The sequence below is a fragment of the Hemitrygon akajei genome, chromosome 32 (assembly GCF_048418815.1).
Source record: "Hemitrygon akajei chromosome 32, sHemAka1.3, whole genome shotgun sequence".
NCBI lineage: Eukaryota > Metazoa > Chordata > Chondrichthyes > Myliobatiformes > Dasyatidae > Hemitrygon > Hemitrygon akajei.
In genome coordinates this window covers 30,408,347-30,429,964 of record NC_133155.1, presented here as the reverse complement: position 1 = coordinate 30,429,964, position 21,618 = coordinate 30,408,347, and the positions used below count along the sequence as shown (strand labels likewise).

The 21,618-nt window shown below is 38.9% G+C and overlaps 1 protein-coding gene across 4 annotated transcripts in view; it reads left to right on the top strand.

The window, feature by feature from the left end:
- The window catches only part of mtf1 (metal-regulatory transcription factor 1), a 96,140-nt gene that overhangs the window by 2,325 nt on the left and 72,197 nt on the right, over positions 1–21,618 (top strand). For all 4 annotated transcript variants that reach the window (XM_073034478.1, XM_073034477.1, XM_073034475.1 and 1 more), the window contains exon 2: positions 3,296–3,784. In XM_073034478.1, the coding sequence (XP_072890579.1) occupies positions 3,332–3,784 (453 nt within the window). In that variant the 5' untranslated portion in view covers positions 3,296–3,331. The remainder of the gene's footprint in view (positions 1–3,295; positions 3,785–21,618) is intronic.

The window sequence follows — 21,618 nt, the reverse complement described above, 5'->3', positions numbered from 1 at the left end:
TCCTGCAAAACTACAAGATTGCTGTCCACCGCTGCTTTCCAACTTGTCTGGAAGAGCTTGAGCAATTTTGCAAGGAGGAATGAGCAAATCTTGCTCCATCATGTTGTGCAAAGCTAATAGAAACTTACTCAAAAAGAATAAGTAGCAGTAGTTGCAAGATGTGGTTCAACTAAGTACTGAGCAAAGGGGAATGAATACTTTTAAACTGTTGGCTTTCAGTATTTGAATTTTTAGTTTTTGATGCTTTACAATTTATCCTTTTTTTGTGCTCTACTGTGGGGGGGGGTTAGAGAAGCATGTGATTCACAAGTAAAAATTCTCAGTTAAATTGATCAAAATGAGTAATACTCATTGATGTGAACAAAGGCTCAAAAGTTTGGGTGCTGTATACTTTTACAAGGCTCTGTATATCTAGTTGAATCAAATTGTTACAATGAAGAAGTGACTGCAGCTGTTCAAGTGACCCAATATAGCTGCTGGGGCAACTGGGAATATGCATTCAGTACAGGCTTTGTCAGATGTAGCCTTTATCCTGAGAATGAGTAATGGAAAAAATATCTGAAATCTTGTTATTTGTATCAAGTAAACTATGACCACTTACTAATTTCCCATTAACAATTGCAGTTTAACAAGATTTTCATTAGGTTATATTTTAGCTTATAGAACATAATCACTTTGACTCAGAAACTTTGGTAATGTAAATTTGAAATGTTTGTATTTTCTTTGGCATTTTGTAAATTCCATTTGCCAAATGAAGCTAATTTCTTGGCTCAGGTTGTGTCACACGAGATCTATACCATGTATTTAAGTACCAACTGATTCTGTCTTTAAATATTAATCTTGGTTCAAAACTTGTTATGTGGCAAGCCTTTACATTTGGTGTTCTTTAAATTTAGCTAACCTAACTCATCAGATGTGTGTAAAATCTTATTTGTGTGTTTATAAGGCGACATTGATCAAATAATTCTTAGTGTTCATACGTTTGTTATGTGACGTAGTGATCGTGGTCTTTATATGACCCTGATCGTTCTTGGCAACAATGCTTAGCACAGAGCAATAAATGGAAGTAAAGCATTTGTCTTTGGATTAGAAATGGGTACAGAAATCTCATGTGTTGGGATTACTGAATCATATTGTATTTTAAACAATTGTACATTAATCAGGAGCATGTTTTATGAAATGTTCTTGTATGATTGAAAGCTTCCATAGTAATGCTTACAATGGCTCGAAAAATCCAAGTATGCAGTGCTTTGTCCTGATGAAGGGTTTCGGCCCAAAATGTCAGCTGATTACTCTTTTCCATAGATGCCGCCTGGCCTGCAGAGTTCCTCCAGCTTTCTGTGTCTGTTGCTTGGATTTCCTGCATTTTCAGACTTTCTCTGGTTTATACAATGCTTTGCTGTCCTTTTTCCCTCTTCTTTGCCATTAAAGTGCTGGTACTTGAATAGCTAAATCTTTTGGATGTCACTGCTCTCTTGTGTAGCACGAGATAATCATTCTTCATAAATCAATCTGTGAAATGAGACATCGAACTAGTATATTTCTAGTGGGGAACTAAAGACCTTTTTTTTCCCCTTTCAGCTCAGGGGTGTTGTAGGTAGCTGTGTGACCTGACTGTAATGTTTGTTGCAGTTTAATTGGATATCAGTTAACAATAATTCCTGTCAAACACAAACTGCTTAAACAGCAACACACAAACAATTGTACTATTTCTTGTCAATGCTGATTACACATTTAAACAATCACAGCCTAGGTTCAAAAAAGGTATGTGAACCTCTAAGGTAATGCCTTCCACAAAAGCTATTTGGAGTCGGGCATTCCAATCAATAAGATGAGTTGTAGAGGTGCCTTGCCCTATACAAGCGACACACAAAGTCCTGTTATTGGCAGCACCTGCTCTTTTTAAGAAAGATCTGTATATGTGCATCATGCCTTGATCAAAACAACTTTCAGAGGACCTTAGAAGAAGAACTGTAGAGATGCATGAAGCTGGATAAGGTTACAGAAGCATTTCTAAAGGTCTGAGTGTTCATCAGTCCACAGTAAGATAAATTGTCTGCAAATGGAAGAAATTCAGTACTGTTGCTACATTCCTTGGGAGCGGGCATCCTGCAAAGATCACACCAAGAGCACAACGTGCAATACTGAAGGAGCTGGAAAAGGAACTCAATCTCTAGAACTTTCTAAAGTCTTCATTCATGTGTGCGCTATAAGAAAAACACTGAACAAGAATGGTGTTTATGGCAGGTCACCACGGTGGAAACCACTGCAGCACATCTCAAGTCTGCAAAAGACCAACTGGATGTACTGTAGACAGATGAGACAAAAGTTGAACTTTATGGCAGAAATGCTATGTTTGGAGGAAAAAGGGGACTACGTATCAACATCAAAACTTCATCCCAACTCTGAAGCATGGTGGAAGGAGCATCGGGGTTTGGGGCTGCTTTGCTGCAATTTTTGAGAGAACAATTAATTCAAAATTGTATCAAGAAATTTTACAGGAGAATGTCAGAGTAGCAGTCTTTCACCTGAAGCTTAACAGAAGTTGGATGTTGCATCAAGACAATAATCAGAAACAGAAGAGGAAATCAACAAGAGAATGATTTAAAAAGAAGAAAATTTGTGTTTTGGAATGGTCAAATCAGAGTCTAGACCTTAACCCAATTTAGATGCTGTGGCATGACCTGAAGAGAGCTGTTCATGCAAGGTATCCCAGAAATATTGACGAACTGTAACAGTTTTGTATGGAGGAATGATCCAAAATTCTTCCTTACCGTTGTGCAAGTCTGATCAGCAACTCTGGGAAACGTTCGATAGAGGTTTTGCTGCGAAAGGAGGTTCTACCATTTATTAAGTACAAGGATTCACACTCATTTTCCAGCCTGAACTGTGAATGATTAAACAATGTGTTCAATAAAGACATGAAAAGTACAATTGTGTGTTATTAATTTAGGCAGATTGTGTTTGTCTATTATTGTGACTTGGATGAAGATCAGATCACATTTTATGAGGAATTAGTGCAGAAAACCAGGTGATTACAAAGAGTTCACAAACTTTTTCTTGCAACTGTGTAGTCCTTAGGAATGCAATGGTTTCACTTGAGCTTGCAGTGAACAGGATATATTAATTGTCATATTTTTACCTTACAGCAGTGACTAAGGTATTTCATTCACTATGAAATGCTATTTGGTGAAATCTGTTATGTAAACCTCTTTAGCATTTAACTTTTTTTTTGTTCATTGTGCTATTTTTCTCTGCATTAACAATTCTCTTTATCTGTTTCATTACCATTCAGAAAATTCCATTATCCTGGCATAATCTAGAAAACAACATGGGTGACAATGACCCAGGAAAAGGTAAACTTGTGTCTGAGAATAACAATATCGCATTCTATGAAACAGAAGACGATGAAGAGGAAATGACTAGAGAAGACAAGATGGGATTTTCTGGTAAAAATGGGCTTGTGTCCTCTTCCTCTGGTACAGTTTATGATCGGACAACTGTATTAATAGAACAAGACCCTATTGGCTTAGATGATGATGAAGAAGATGAAGAAGTAGGAGGCAACAATAACAACTTGGTGTCTTTTTTATCAGAGAGTGGAGAGGATAACTTTTATTTGATATCAGATCCTGATGGAATGTCACAGGGTTATGTGCATCATACTATTTCACCTGATCAAATTCAGTTCACTATCAATCCTGGATCTACCCCAATGCCCAGGAATATTGAGGGAGCAACACTCACTTTGCAATCGGAGTGTCCTGAGACCAAGGTTAGAGAGGTAAGTAACTCTACTAAAATAGAATAACAGTTCTGCTTTAAAGTTCAGTAAATTGATTTTCACCTGCCAGTATTTTTTTCAGGGTTTTCATTCTGTTAGAGCTTAGAGTGCCACTGACGAATTAATTTGGTAGCTTCAAAATAATATTTTTTTTTTGCAATTGCCTTTAGACGTGCTTAGTAAGGACTAACTTCCAAGTCTGCGGGAGCAATAGGAAGTGAGTGTTATAGGCATATGATTTACCATGTGGTTCACACAAATCTGCAAATATTTTAAACTAAAGCTTTTGATAAAATATAATAACCAGTTATGATATTAAAGAAAAAATACCCTCAACAATTGGTTTGCCATTGTGAATCACAATGGAATTTAATATTGCAGGGAAAAAAGGGAATACTTTCATGCAAATGCTGCTTTTAAAGATAATCTTCTATTGTTTGAAGGACAGCTTTGAAATTTGTTCATTTAAATTGCCCACCAAAATTTACAGGCAACAGTGGAAAACATCCTAAACAGTGCGTGAAAATAAATTGGAAGAGTTGCTATATAATCTGGTTGCAGGAGGGACAGAACTGGCAGCTCAATATTCCAGGGTTCCGTTGTTTTAGTCGTGACAGAGCAGGAGGGATTAAAGGGGAAAGGATGGAATTACCAGTCAGGGAAAATGTCACAACAGTCAGTCCTGACTGGAGAACTCATTTAGTGAGGTTTTAACGGGTAGAACAGAGGAATAGGAAAGATATGACCACGTTAATGAGTTATAGACCACTCAACAGTCCACAAGATTTTAGAGGAACAAATTTGTAGAGGGACTGCAGACTGTTGTAAGAAATATTTGGTTGTCATATTAGGTGATTTAAAGTTTTCATATTGACTGGGACTCCCATACTGTGAAAGGATTAGATAGGATAGAACATAGAAATTTACAGCACATTACAGGCCCTTTGGCCCATAATGTTGTGCCAACCATGTAACCTACTCCAGAGACTGCCCAGAATTTCTGTAGTGCATAGTCCTCTATTTTTCTAAGCTCCATTTACCTATCTAAGAGGTTCTTTAAAGACCTTATTGTATCTGCTTCCATCACTGCAGTCGGCAGTGCATTCCACGCACCCACCACTCTGTGGAAAAACTTATCCCTGACATCCCCTTGGTACCTATTTCCAAGCACCTTAGAATTATGCTCACTCAAGTTAGTCATTTCAGCCCTGGGGAAAAAAGCGTCTGGCTATCCTCACGACCAATGCCTCTCATCATCTTGTACACCTTGAGTTTATTAAGTGTGTTCAGAAAAGTTTCCTTTATCAGTACGTAGAAGTCCCAATGAGAGAGTGTGTGATACTTGATCTCCTATTAGGGAATGAGACGGAGCAGGTGACAGAAGTTTGTGTAGGGAAACACTTGGCATCCAATGATCATAATGCCATTAATTTCAACCTAAATATGGAAAAAATAAGTCTGGGTCACAGATTGAGATTCTAAAAATGGATAATGGACAATTTTGATAATATTAGAAAGGATCTGGGAAGTGTGGATTTGAACAGGCTGTTTTCTGGCATAGGTGTACTTGGTAGGTGGGAGGCTTTCAAAAGTGAAATTTTGAGAGTAAAAAGCTTGTATGTGCCTGTGAGAATAAAAGGTAAAGAGAACAGGTTAATGGAACCTTGATTTTCAAGAGATATTGAGGCCCTGGTTAAGAAAAACAAGGAGGTGAGTAGCAGGTACAGGCAGTAGGAACAAATGGGGTGCTTATGGAGTATAAGAAATACAAGAGTACACTTAAGAAAGAATTCAGGATGGCTAAAAGAAGGCTTGAGGTTGCCCTAGCAGACAGGCGAAGGAGAATCTTTGTTTGGTAATTTATTTCTTATTGAAATTCATCATCAAACAAACATTTCTGTAAGATGTATTTCAGATATTGTACATGTATATCATATAGTCATATATGCCATAAATCTCCACATAATATTTATGAGTATACATTTATAGAAAAGAGAGGAAAGAAAGAACAAGTGGAAGGAGAAAAAATCAGGCCTATGAGGTGTAATGTAGTTAAACCATTTTTCCCAGGATGAATCAAATTGTTCCAACTTATGATTAACAGATGCTGTCATCTTCATTTTGTAAATGTCCATTGTAATTTCCCTCCATGCATTTAAGGTTGGGCTCTCCTGTGATAACCATTTCCTAGTAAGAGTCTTTTTACCTGCCACCAGCAGTATATTAATTAAATAGACAATAGACAATAGGTGCAGAAGTAGACCATTCGGCCCTTCGAGCCTGCACCATCATTTTGAGATCATGGCTGATCAACTACTATCAATACCTGGTTCCTGCCTTGTCCCCATATCCCTTGATTCCCCTATCCATAAGATACCTATCTAGCTCCTTCTTGAAAGCATCCAGAGAATTGGCCTCCACTACCTTCTGAAGCAGTGCATTCCAGACCCCCACAACTCTCTGGGAGAAGAAGTTTTTCCTTAACTCTGTCCTAAATGACCTACCCCTTATTCTCAAACATGCCCTCTGGTACTGGACTCTCCCAGCATCTGGAACATATTTCCTGCCTCTATCTTGTCCAATCCCTTAATAATCTTATATGTTTCAATCAGATCCCCTTTCAATCTCCTTAATTCCAGCGTGTACAAGCCCAGTCTCTCTAACCTCTCTGCGTAAGACAGTCCAGACATCCCAGGATTGCTACCTGTGCCACGTACGAGTGAGGCAAGGAACAGAAAGATTATAAAGATTAATACGTGGCTGAGAGGATGGTGCAGGAGGGAGGGCTTCAGGTTTGTAGATAATTGGGCTTTGTTCCAGGGAAGGTGGGATCTGTTCCGAAGGGACGGTTTACATCTGAACTGGAGTGGTACTAACATTCTTGCAGGGAAGTTTGCTAGTGCTTCTTGGGGGGGTTTAAACTAAATTTGCAGAGGGCGGGGATCCAGAATGTGAGAGAGGATAGCGAGAGGAAGAATAAAGGACAGGTGGGGACTACACGGTTCCAGAATATTAAGTGTGTAGTAGAGAAAGGTGAGGCGGAACAAGTGATAAGGAGGACACATGTACAGAGGGATGGTCTGACGGAACATGGAGTTAAATGTGTTGAAAGAATAGTAAATTTAGGAAGGACAACAAAATTCTAGGGGCGTATAGCCCGATGGGAGTTCGGGGAGCTGGGTTAAGCACAATAGGCAGCAATTCAAACAGAGAGAGGAGAAATGGGCTAAAAATTCTATATCTGAATGCACGGTGTCAGAAATAAGGCGGATGAGCTTGAAGCCCAGGTGCGAATGGGTAACTATGATGTTGTTGGGATAACGGAGACATGGCTGCAGGGAGATCAGACCTGGGAAATGAATGTACAAGGGTATACGTGCTATCGTAGGGACAGAAATGTGGGCAGAGGGGGTGGGGTGGCCCTGTTGGTGAGGAATGAGATTCAGTCCTTTGCAAGGGGGGACATAGGGTCAGGAGAAGTAGAGTCTGTGTGGATAGAACTGAGGAACAGTAAGGGCAAAAGGACCCAAATGGGTGTTGTCTACAGGCCACCAAACAGTAGCATGGATATTGGGTGCAAGTTGAATAGGGAGTTAACATTGGCATGTGGCAAAGGTAATGTCGCAGTAGTTATGGGGGATTTCAACATGCAGGTGAACTGGGAGAATCAGGTTGGTGCTGGACCACAGGATAGGGAGTTTGTAGGGTGCCTACAGGATGCATTCTTGGAACAGCTTGTACGAGAGCCGACCAGGGACAAGACTATTTTGGATTTAGTGTTATGTAATGAACAGGACTTGATAAGCGATCTTGTAGTAAAGGAGCCATTAGGAGGTAGTGATCATAATATGATAAGTTTTTATCCGCAATTTGAGAAGGATAACGGCAGCTCGGAGGTGTCAGTGTTGCAGTTGAACAGGGGAAACTATGGAGCCATGAGGGAGAAGCTGGCCAAAGTTGACTGGACGGATAGCCTAGCAGAAAAGACAGTGGAACAGCAATGGCAGATATTCTTGGGAATAATGCACAAGGTGCAAAATCAGTTCATCCCCCAGAGAAGGAAGGATTCAAAGGGGGGAAGGGGCCACAATGGTTGACAAAGGAAGTCAGAGATTGCATAGCATTAAAAAAAAAGGAAGTATGACAGAGCTAAGGTGAGCGGGAGGACAGATGATTGGGAAGTTTTTAAGGAACAACAGAACTTAACTAAAAAGACAATACGGGGAGAAAAAAATGAGGTATGAACACAAGCTAGCCAGGGATATAAAGGAAGATAGCAAAAGCTTTTTTAGGTATATGAAGAGAAAGAAGATAGTTAAGAACAATGTTGGGCCCTTGAAGAATGAATTGGGTGAAATTGTTATGGGAAACAGAGAAATGGCAGAAGAATTTAATGAGTACTTTAGATCTGTTTTCACTAAGGAAGACACAAGCAATCTCCCAGATGTATGGATGGGCCAAGGACATAGGGTAACAGAGGAAATGAAACAGATTGACATTAGGAAGGAAACGGTGATGAGTAGACTGATGGGACTGAAGGCTGACAAATCCCCAGGTCCAGATGGTCTGCATCCTAGGGTACTAAAGGAGGTGGCCCTGGAAATTGCGGATGCATTGGTAATTATTTTCCAATGTTCCTTAGATTCAGGATCAGTTCCTGAGGATTGGAGAATGGCTAATGTTATCCCACTTTTTAAGAAAGGAGGGAGGGGGAAAACAGAGAACTATTGACCTGTCAGCCTGACATCAGTGGTGGGGAAGATGCTAGAGTCCATTATTAAGGATGAAATAGTGGCATATCTAGATAGCAGTGATAGGATTGGGCCGAGCCAGCATGGATTTACCAAGGATAAATCATGCTTGACTAATCTGTTGGAGTTTTTCGAGGATGTAACCAGGAAGTTAGACGGGGGAGATCCAGTGGATGTAGTGTACTTCGATTTTCAGAAGGCATTTGATAAGGTCCCACATAGGAGATTGGTGGGTAAAATCAAAGCTCAGGGCATCGGGGGGAAGATATTGACATGGATAGAAAACTAGTTGGCAGATAGAAAGCAAAGGGTAGCGGTGAATGGGTGTTTCTCGGAATGGCAGGTGGTGACTAGTGGGGTGCCACAGGGCTCGGTATTGGGACCACAGCTGTTTACAATTTACGTCAACGATTTGGATGAAGGCATTGAGAATAACATCAGCAAATTTGCTGATGATACTAAGCTGGGTGGCAGTGTGACATGTGATGAGGATGTTAGGAGAATTCAGGGTGACTTGGATAGGCTGGGTGAGTGGGCAGATACTTGGCAGATGACACTTAATGTGAATAAGTGTGAGGTTATCCACTTTGGGAGTAAGAACAGGAAGGCAGATTATTATCTGAACGGTGTAGAGTTAGGTAAGGGAGAAATACAAAGAGATCTAGGAGTCCTTGTTCATCAGTCACTGAAGGTGAATGAGCAAGTGCAGCAGGCAGTGAAGAAGGCTAATGGAATGTTGGCCTTTATTTATCTCTTTTCAACCATTCTTGAGGTATATATCCAATATATATGGTGTTACTATCTAAGGTTATTTCACTTTTAAAGATGTCTTGTAGGGCATTGTGTATCCCCCTCCAATAGTCGTTGGGCATTCCCAGAAAATATGATGGTTTGCATTTTGATTTCCACAATTTCTCCGGCAAACAGGGAGGTTACTATCATAATGGGATTTCTGAGAGGGTGTAATAAAATATCTTATCAAGTTTTTCCATCCGAACTCCCTCCATTTCTGTGAACTGGTACACTTCTATTGATACCTCCATATTATTGTCCATTCTTCCATATAATTATCCCTCCTTCCTTCTCCTATTTTGTTTTAATGTGTGAAGTTGAATATGTTTTAAGATTTGACAAACCCTTATACATGCTTGAAATTATTCTACTACCGTTATCTGAATTACATGCTTTTCTAAATAGCTCTATCAAACGTACTTGCCTCGGTTACATTTTTAACCGTCCTGTTAACATATTGTCGCATCTGTAAATACTGATAAAAGTCTTGTTTTTCTAATAAGTGTTTCTCTTTAAGCATTTCAAACTGAACAGTGTTCCTTCTTTCATTATATTGCAAAGAACTGTTATTCCTTTAGCTGTCCAGTCCTTAAATCCAGCACCCAGTTTATTCGTTGTAAAATCTGAGTCATATGCCCACCATTTAAGAATTGCAATATCTCCCTCTAGTTTATATTCTTTTATAATAGTTTTCCCTATTTTAAGAGTCCTTTTCACCCATGGGTTATCAATAGTATTCATGTACCTTTGTAGGTTGTTATCAGCCAAAGTTTCCTGTATGGGGATGGGGAGTATCCCCCCCTCAATGTTTTTCATATGATGGGTTGCACCAACATATCACAGCTCTCAACTGTGCTGCAAAATAATAATCTCCAAGAGAAGGTAGGCCCCATCCCCCCTTTTACTTTGCTAATTGCAAAGTTTTGAGACGAACTCTAGGCCTTTTACCTTGCCAAATATATCTTGATAACATTTTGTTCCATACATTGACTTGATTTTGATTAATCTCTATTGGTAGGGTCTGAAAGAGATATAATAGTCTGGGCAGTATATTCATTTTAATAGATTCAATCCTTGAACTGAGACTAAAAAAAGGAATTAGGTTCCATCTTGTTATATTTTCCTTAATTTGTTTATATATAGGCTGATAATTGCATTTTGATAATTTTGCCAAATCTTTTGGCATAATGATGCCCAAATGATGCTTCCAGTAGAAGTTGTAGAGGCAGGTTCGGTATTGTCATTTAAAGTAAAATTGGATAGGTATATGGACAGGAAAGGAATGGAGGGTTATGGGCTTTGTGCAGGCCAGTGGGACTAGGTGAGTGTAAGCGTCGGCACAGACTAGAAGGGCCGAGATGGCCTGTTTCCGTGCTGTAATTGTTATATGGTTATATATGGTTAAATATTTGAAAGACTCTGTTTGCCATGCCCAGGGGTATCTACTTTCAATTTCTCTTGGTGGGCTACAGTTATATGAAAGTAATGGAGTTCTGTCTGTGTTAATCTTATATCCTGATAATTGACCATATTGTTCAAAGGATTGCATCAATTTAGGTAAAAGTATGTTGGTTGCCCCAGATAGATCAAAATGTCATCTGTGTACCAGGCCAATTTATGCTCTGTCCCTTTAATAGTAATTCCCCTGATAACTTCATGTTGTCTGATGTATTAAGCTAATGGTTTCAGATATAATGCGGAGTAGCGGTGACCATGCACAACCCTGTCTCGTGCCCCTTTCTAGGGAAAACTATTTGATAAATATCCATTGATTTTAATCTTAGCAGTAGGGTTGTCATATAGTGCCTGTATAGTTTTAATAATTGTGTCATGGAAACCAAATCTATGTAAAACTCTGTAAAGAAAATTCCAATTAACCAAATCAAATGCCTTTTCAGCATCCACGCTTATCACTATTGCTTCAATTTTATTTTTTTGTATATAATCTATAATGTGAAATGTCCTTTGTATATTATCTTGTATTTGGCATTGTATAAAACCTGTCTGATCGTTATGTATCAGTATGGGTAGAAACTCTTCTAATCATTTGGCCACGATGGAGGTAAATAATCTATAATATACATTAAGAATGGATATTGGTCTAAATGACCCACATTCCATTTTATCCTTACCTTCTTTCGGTATAGCTGAGATTATAGCTTCCTTCCAGTTGGGTGGCATTTGTGCCTTTTTTAAGAGCCCAGTTCAGTGTGAGGAGTAAGACAGGAATTACCGTAGATTCCGTACTACAGAGCGCACCTGATTAAAAGCCGCAGGCTCTAATTTTAGAAAGAAAATCAATTTTCTACTTCTACAAGCCGCACCGGATTTTAAGCCGCAGGTGTCCCACATTGTAATATGAGATATTTACACAGAAAGATATTACACGTGAGGATTTTTTAACTTTTAATTAAATCCGTATGGTAACATAAACAAATACATATTGCAAATGCTTTTTTTCGAACCGTGCCTGTAACACGGCTACTTTTAAATATACATACGTATCGGTAACACACAAATTACGTTGCGTATACTTTTTTACTGAACAGTGCACGAACAACATTCCAATATCTCCTAACGACCGGTAAAAAAAATATATACTGCAGCCTACCAGGAAAAGTTATTGATCGCCTTTAACTTAAAAGCAGCGTTCTCGCGTGGGTCTAATGCGCTCCCCCCACCTTTCCGCAAACCGGTATTTTTCCACAAGACGCGGCGAAACCGGATGTGACGTCATAGCATCCCGGGATGTAGTACAGAAAACAAATATACTTAAAACACTTCTAACTTTAACTAGAAAATACTAACAAATGAATTACTAAGCGAAAATATTATAAACTAAATAACTGCCATAAAGGCAACACAATGCTTTTCTTCGAGTGTTTTCCATGTTGATGAGGGTGAGTACAAATGACTGATTTACAATAATTTAATTGTGAAAGTGTGCTTGATTTATCGTACAATTTCATTGGACCTCTGTGAACTACTCATCAATTTTATTGGTCTACTGTTACGAGGCAAAATGTTTTTGGCGGCATGAAAAAAAACCATGCATTAGCCGCACTGTAGTAAAGGCCGCAGTGTTCAAAGCTGTTCAAAGCGTGGGAAAAAAGTAGCGGCTTATAATCCGGCATCTACGGTATCTCATTTTAAAATTCTTTGTACCACTCTGCCGAATACCCATCTGATCCTGGTGACTTGCTTAATTTAAGGCTGCTAATTGCAGCTTTTAGTTCAACTTCAGTTATGTCAGCAGTCATCGTTCTATTTTGTTCTTCGTTTAAAATGGGTAACTCTAGAAAATTCAGGAAGGTGTCAATTTGGGTTATGCTTCCAGCTGTATCTTTGGAATATAGAGTTTTGTAAAATACTTCAAAAGCTTCTTGAATTTCACTTAGCTTATTTTTTTTTAATCATTTTTGTTCTTGGATCCCTAATTCCATGAGTTGTATTTTCTGCTATCTTTTTTTTCAGTTTCCTCGCCAGTATTTTCATATACTTAGATCCACTTTCATAATGCCTCTGTTTCAGAAACATTAAATTTTTCCTGATTTCTTGCGTAGCCAAACTATTAATTTCATTCCTAATTTTTTTAATTTCCTCTTATGTATCCTGTGCCAAATTCAATTTGTTTTTTTCTAGTTCCTTCAGCCCATGTTGTAATTCCTCTAATGTTTTATTCCTTATTTTTTTCTTATATGAAGATATTGCTATAATTTTCCCTCTTAAAACAGTCTTCAGAGTATCCCATAGAATGGGAGGTGAAACCTCTGTTATCATTGAATCCTAAATAAAGTCCAATTTCTTTTTTAATTTGTTCCTTAAAGTAAGGATCATTGAGTAGACTTGAATTTAGTTTCCAAATAGTATTCTTTGGTTGTAGGTCAAAAATCAACAGGTAAATATATAGGTGTATGGTCACTTACATCTATTGTCCCAATTCCACAGGTGTTTATTTTGTCTTTGTCTTTTCCAAATGTTATGAAATAGTCTATTCTTGTATATACAGAATGGGGTCAGAATAATGAGTGTAATCCCTACTGTTGGGGGGAAAAGTCCCTCCATATATCGTTTAGACCAACATCCTCAAGAAGTGTAGTAACTTTCTTATGTAAGGATTTTGTTTCATGGGTTTTTCTATTGGAAGAGTCTAACTTTGGTTGTAATTGTAAATTTAACTCTCCCGCACATATCAGGAGACTTTCTGTTTCTGTTACCATAATATTAGTAATTTTCTAAAAGAAAATAATATCACTTCTTGGGGGTGCGTATATATTAATTTCCTTCTATACCCCCCTTACCAGAATACATCTGCCCTCCTTGTCTCCCATTTTGAATACTTTTTCAAAATTTAGCTTGCTTGAGATAAGAATAGCAACTCCTCTCCTATGTCCTAATTTATATGAGGAAAAAATCAAATTAGTAAAACCCATTCTCTTTAGTTTTCCACGCTCATTATCACTTTAGTGAGTTTCCTGTAAATCTACTACATGGGCTTGTTCTTTTTTCCATTTTGGATAGAATTCTATTGTTTGATTGGATTTAACAGCCCATTGGCATTAAAAGAAATGAATTTTACTTTGTCCGCAGCCATGTGTATTCATCTGTCAATATATCATTAAAATTAGCAGAATAAAGCTTCATCGATCTACTCCCTGAACAAATAAGAACCAAGAAACGCAAATAATTTAAAAAAAGGTAACGAAGGTGTGATTCAAGGCTGAAGTCTCTAATAGATGACCCTGGGTTGAGCTAGGGAAACGTCTAGCTGTGGGGGATAGCCCCTCCTACCTGTGAGTTGAGGGCCCCCATTACAGTACCCATACAAGTAAGTGAACAACTCTATGTCCATCAATCTAGGTCCCATATGGGAGGTTGGTCAAGAAGGTTCAGTCGCTCAGCATTCAAGATGAGGTAGTGAATTGGATTAGACATTGGTTTTGTGAGAGTAGACAGATTGTTGCTATCTGACTGGAGGCCTGTGACTATAGTGGAGTGTTGTAGGGATTGGTGCTGGGTCTGTTGTTTATCATCCATATTAATGATCTGGATGATAATGTGGTTAACTGAATCAGCAAATCTGTGGATGACACCAAAATTCAGAGTGTAGTGGACAGCAAGGAAAGCTATCAGAGCTTTCAGCAGGATCAGGATCTTCATAAATCAAAGTATTGTGTACAAGAGGTGGTATATTATGTTGAAGTTATATAAGATGTTGGTGAGGCCTAATTTGGAGTATTGTGTGCAGTTTTGGTCACCTATCTATAGGAAAGATGTAAATAAGGTTGAAAGAATGCAGAGAAAATTTACAAGGACGTTGCCAGGACTGGAAAACCTGAGCTACAAGGAACGACTGAATAGGTGAGTACTTTATTCCTTGTAACATAGAAGATTGAGAGGAGATTTGATAGAGGTATACAAAATTAAGAAGAGTATAGATAAGGTAAATGCAAGTAGGCTTTTTTCACTGAGGTTGGATGGGACTACAGCTAGAGGTCATGGAATAAGGTTGAAAAGTGAAAAGTTTAAAGGGAAGATGAGGGGAAACTTCACTTAGAGGGTGGTGAGAGTGTGCAACGAGCTGCCAGCGCAAGTGATCCATCCAAGCTCGATCTCAATGTTTAAGAGCAGTTTGGATTGGTGTATGGATGGCTGTGGCCCCAATGCAGGTCGATGGGAGTAGGCAGTTTAAATGGTTCGGCACAGATAAGATTGGCTGAAAGGCCTTTTTCTGTGCTGTATTTTTCTATGACTCTAAAAATATAAGTACTAAACCTATGATTAACAATTCAGAGCAAATATTGAACAGAAATGTCTAGAGCAGGGGTGTCAAACTCATTTTAGGTCACGGGCCGGATTGAGCAAAATGCAGCTTCATGCGGGCCGGATCAGTCGGACGCGTGCGAACGCAGCTTTCGTTGCCTCAGTTTTTTCAGCCTGCTCTCATGTGTCTCAGTCTCTGCTATAACCACAAAGTGTTTCACTTTACAAATTCCGTTTCTTATGAAGAAGACTGCCGAATAAACACTAAAAACCCTGAAAACCTGGTACCTGAATAAACTCAGCATTAGCCATATCATACGCCATAGGTGCTTCAATTACTGGGGCCAGCTTTAATAGTAATTAGATATTATCTCACGGGCCAAAGATAATTCCACGGCCTTGAGTTTGACATATATGGTCTAGAGTCTTCTCTGGCTGATTTCATTTGCTAACTCTGTCTTGCTAGCTGTGCAGTGACTCTAGTCTGTACTTGGTTATCTCTTTAATTTCCACATCTGTAGATGCTTGTTTTGTAAAACAATGTAGGATTTGCTTTTATAACCACACAACAGAAATACTTGTATTGTGATGAACTATTATTGTCAGACTTTTTGCCAGACTTATAGAATGTTCTTTTAGTTCACTATCCTGCAGTTTGAAAGAAGCCTAATCTTGCATGTTTTTGATAACTGTATAATTCAGAAAGCTTCTTTATATAATGTAGAGAGCCCACCGTCCAATATTGGCATTCTTGGTGCTTTGAGTTGGGTTCCAGTTTGTCTTGTGAATGGGAGAGAATTGGCACTTTTAAACAATAGTAATACAAACTGAAAATTCTCAATAATGAAATGATAGACATGAAATTTTGAAAAATAGACCAATACCATTAAATATGGATGAACAGATTTGTGTAGTTTGCTGACAGACTGAAAAGTAAGTCTCCAAAGCTATGAAATACAAGTACTTTGGGAATCAGTGAAACAATAGTACTTCAATGTCTGCTTGAGGTGACGCCTGTTTATGTTTGAACTATTTCAGTCTGGTATCTTTAACCAGAGATTAATATGTATGAGTAGCATTTGACCCTGTGGAAGGATGTGCTTTTATAACTGAGACATTGCCAAGGACCTTTTAAAGGATATTGCTCTCTGTAGGTGACCCGGTAAGTGTAATAGCACTGCTATTTATTTTATTAATCAATACAGTGTTGAGTAGGCCCATCCAACCCTTCAAGCCACGCCACCCCACAACCCCAATTACCCTAACCTAACCGCATGACAATTTACAATGACCATTTAAACTACGTTTTTGGACTGTGACTATCGCCTAGTAGCACTCACATCTAGAGTGATGAAATGCTTTGAGGGGTTGGTCATTACTAGACTGAACTCCTGCCTCTGCAAGGACCTGGACCCATCGTAATTTGCCTGTCGCCACAATAGGTCAATGGCAGATGCAATCTCAATGGCTCTTCACACAGCTTTCAACACCTGGACAACACAAACACCTATGTCAGGATGCTGTTCATCGACCATGGCTCAGCATTTAATACCATCATTCCCACAATCCTGATTGAGAAGTTGCAGAATCTGGGCCTCCGTACCTTCCCTCTGCAATTGGATCCTTGACTTCCTAACCGGAAGACCACAATCTGTGTGGATTGGTGATAACATCTCCTCCTCACTGATGATCAACACTGGTGCACCACAGGAGTGTGTGTGCTTATTAGCCCACTGCTCTACTCTCTATATACATATGACTGTGTGGCTAGGCATAGCTCAAATACCATCTATAAATTGGCTGACAATACAAACGTTGTTGGTAGAATCTCAGGTGGTGACAAGAGGGCATACATGAGTGAGATATGCCAACTAGTGGAGTGGTGCCACAGCAACAACCTGGCACTCAGCGTCAGTAAGACGAAAGAACTGATTGTGGACTTCCAGAAGAGTAAGACGAAGGAACACATACCAATCCTCACAGAGGGATCAGAAGTAGAAAGAGTGAGCAGTTTCAAGTTCCTGGGTGTCAAGATCTCTGAGGATCTAACTTGGTTCCAACATATCAGTGTAGTCATAAAGAAGGCAAGACAGCGGCTATACTTCATTAGGAGTTTGAAGAGATCTGGTATGTCAACAAATACCCTCAAGAACTTCTATAGATGTAGCATAGAGAGCATTCTGACAGGCTGCATCACTGTCTGGTATGGTTGAGGCTACTGCACAGGACTGAAAGAAGCTACAGGTTTTACATTTAGTCAGCTCCATCTTGGATACTAACCTACAAAGTACCCAGGACATCAAGGAGCGGTGACTCAAAAAGGCAGCGTCCATTATTAAGGACCTCTAGCACCCAGGGCATGCCCTTTCCTCACTGTTACCATCAGGTAGGAGGTACAGAAGCCTGAAGGCACACACTCAGCGATTCAGGAGTAGCTTTTTCCCCTCTGCCATCCGATTCCTAAATGGACATTGAAGCTTTGGACACTGTCTCATCTTTTAATATATAGTATTTCTGTTTTTTGCACGATATTTAATCTATTCAATATACGTATACTATATAATGTGTACTGAATAGGATTATTCAGTACACTTTATGAATAAGAAGTTAACAAGTTTCACATCACATGCCGGTGATAATAAACCTGATTCTGATTCTGAAGGAAACTACCCACACGTTCCACAGGGAGTACATACAGGGGCTCCTTACACAATGGCGCCAGACATGAACTCCAAACTCTGGGACACCCGAGCTAGAATAGCATTGCACTAACTGCGTATAATGTGATAATATATATTAGTGATTCCCTTGAGGTCTCTTTTTATTTGAATAGAATGGTATGTCACTATTATGCTTTATTTTTATTATTTAAAAGAAATGTTTGGGCTTAGAATACTGTATAATAAAGGAACAAAAGACTTCAGTTGAAAGAATAAGCAGTGTTAGATCCACTCCTATTCTGTTGTCATTCCAAGGGAGCTTGAAGCAGTGACAAAAAGTCATTAACTACAGTGCCTTGAAAAAGTATTCAGCCACCACAACTATTTTCATTTTATGGTCTCATTTTCTAAACATAAAATATATTGAAGTAGAATTTTATTGAGCTAATCTGCAAAACATGTCAAATTAAAAGAAAAATTCCAAAACCTCTTAAGAATTACTAAAAATTTTTAAAAAACAAAATTGTGAGGCTGAAAAATATTCATGCTCTTTGTAATTACTATGTTAACTTTCCTCAGGTGCAATCCTGTATATTATCTTGCCACCTTACCCAATTTGTATTTGGTAGATTTTCAACAGACCAAAATGAAGACAAAAGAGCATTCAAAGCAAGTCAGGGCAATTATAATAGAGAAGCACAAATCTGGGAAAGGGCAAAAGACCAGCTCAAAGGCAATGAACATACCTTGCGGCTAAGTCTAGTCCATCATGGAAAAAATAAACCGCAGCCACGTAACCTATGTCAGGCTGCCCCTATAAACTTAGTTGCCGGAGAAGAGTAGCAGTTGTAAGAGACACTACTCTGACAGACGCCAATGCAGAAGTCAGAGGCTGCAACTGGAGATATAGTTCATGGCTCTACAATCTCTAAGACCTTGCACAAAAAGGGTATTTGTGGAAGAAGCCCTGTTTTTTTTTTAAAAAAAAGCATATTGTTCCCTGTTAATACTCTGCAAAGCATCACTTAGAAGATATTGTAAAGATGTGGAAGAAAATCTTGTGGTTGGTTGAAAGTAAAATGGAAGGTTTTGGCCTCAACATTAAATGATATGTGTAATATAAATCTAATACAGCGCATCAGTCAGTTAATACCACCCCTATGGAAAAGTATGCTCCGGGTGCTCCGGTTTCCTCCCACAAAGACGTACTGGTTAATAGACTAATCAGTCATTGTAAATTGTCCTGTGATTGGGCTAGGGTTAAGTTTGTGGGTTGCTGTGCCTCTCTGTTGTTGCTAAATTGGATATCACCTAAATTGGGCAAGAAATGTGATCAAAGTGACTTTGACCTTGGAGTGATTGTTGGTGCCAGATGGGGTGGTTTGGGTATCTCAGAAACTGCTAATCTGCTGGGATTCTCACTGGCAAAAGTCACTGGAGTTTACAGAGAACAGTACGAAAAACAAAAAAAAATCAGTGAGCGGCAGTTCTGTGGGCAACTTGTTAATGAGGGAGGTCAGAGGAGTGGGCAAGACAACAGAGAAGGAGATCCTTTTTAAATAGTGAAAAGATTGGGTAGCGATAATGTTGAAAGAACCAGAAGGTGTCCTCATACACAAGTCACTGAAACCGAATACGTGTTTTATAATAAGCGATTGGGAAGGCAAAATGTATGTTGGCCTTTATTGTGAGAAAATTTGAGTCTTGCTACAATTGTATAGACCATAGATGAGGAGATATCTGCCATAAGAGTGCAGTGAAGATTCACTAGATTACTTCCTATATTCTTCTTAGTTTAGAAGAATACATTTCAATCAATTTTCATCTTGGAGATATATTACAGGATAGAGTTTTCTCTTGATAATGAAATCTAAAAACTGGGGGTCACAGCCTTACACTGAGGAATAGTCATTTTGGACAGAATGGAAAAGTCCTTGGTGTGAAGGATGGTGAATCTTCTGATTTTTTTTTTTATCCACTGTAGCTTAGTCACTGAGTTTGATAGATTTTTAGATATTGCAGAAATTCAGGTATTTGGGTATTGTGTAGCAAAATGTCCTTGAGGTAGAAGATCAACTCAAAGTTAAGTGGCCTCCTCTGACTTCACAAGTCCTTAAGATGCTCAGAGTTTCTCTGTATCCTCTGGTGCAAAAGTATGCATCGTATCTGGTGGACCAGAGCTGTGTGCTGAATGGTGACTGACAATCATTTGGGTTGTTGTCAGTATACAGAGTCTTTTGTACTGCTGATTGCAGTCAAGTGGTTTCCTGGAAATGATACCGGAGATTGGTTTCCAGAAGTTAGAGCAGCTAGCTAATCAGTGTGTCATTGGATGTATGTTTTGGTTGTAGTTTTACACATCAAATGCACATACCATTAAGTTATTGTTAAAGTACATCACAAAGTAAAGAAATCTTCAGTGTTTGGTCTGGTGGTCTTGTTTGGAAAGATGTTCATTCCATATGTAGAATTCACTGTTTGCTCATGCGGCTATGTTTTTTGCTACAAGAGTGATCCTACTGCTTGTTTTTTAAAACCTCGCCTTATCTCCTCCTACACTAATTTCACTTCCTAAATACTTGTGAAGTTTAAAGAATAAGGACAACACATGTAGGTCTTTGACCTTAGGAGTTCCCTTCATGTTACACACCATCCTGCCTTGGAACTGCAAACCTCAGTTCTTTGTATCAGAATCAGAATTGGATTTAATATCATTGGTATATGTTGTGAAATGTGTTATAAAAATTTTTAAGGTCCTTTACAAGACCATAAGATATAGGACCAGAATTACGTCATTTGGTCCATCAAGCCTGCTCCCCCATTTCACCATGGCTGATCCAATTTTCCCCCTCAGCTCCAATCTTCTGCTTTCTTCCTGCATCCCTTCATGTCCTGACTAATCAAGGACCTATCAACCTCTGTCTTAAGTACATCCAATGACTTGGACCCCACAGCCACTAGTGGCAGTGAATTCCACAGATTCACCACTTTCTGACCACACTATCTCTGTTCTAAATGTCACCCATCTATTCTGAGGCTGTATCTTCTGGTCTTGGACTCTCCCACCATAGGAAACATCCTCTCCACATCCACCCTATTGAGTCCAGCACCAGGAATATATTGGCAATGTGGTGGGCTGAGGTATGAGGAGAGATGATACATAATCACGTCAATGAATAAGTGGAAATGAGAGTATATGCATTTCCTTTATCAATATACTACATGATGTAGCAGTATGCAGATTTAAACCATATTTCATGAATTCTTTTTTGTGCCAAATTACCATCTATTAGTAGAATGTGTATTTATGAACCATGCTTTTGGACAGTCCCATAAGTGGTAACACCCTTTCTGCATCTATGTGTCAGCTTGCAAGGCTGTACTTTTAAACTGATATGACATACATTGCAGGGTGACAGGAAGCTAACGAGCAATGACATAGGACTGATGGGATTGCTCTGCTGGCAGCTAGCATGAAAAATGGGCCAACTGGCCCCCTTCTGAAATATAATTAAGTAGATAGTTTTCTTGAATGAAATAAAAGATCCAACCTCAATTTGCCTTCAGCCATAGTAATTTTCCCCCCAGTGATATTTATCTCTGTTGAGGTCACCAGTTGTTGAGAGATGCAGGGCTGTTGGTCACAATAGAAATATTCTGCTAGTACTAGCTGTTTTTCACATCATTTATACATTAAAAAAAGTAAAAGGCTGTTTACCCATGTGGTAGCTTAGTGGGGCTTTTAATGCCTTGGAGCAGCAAAGTCCTTGTGGGTTTACTGTTAAAGAAACTTTTTTTATTTCACTCAGTTTTACATGTTTTTAATCGATGTTTGTTTTGATTAGGAACCTACAGGCTCATTCTAGTC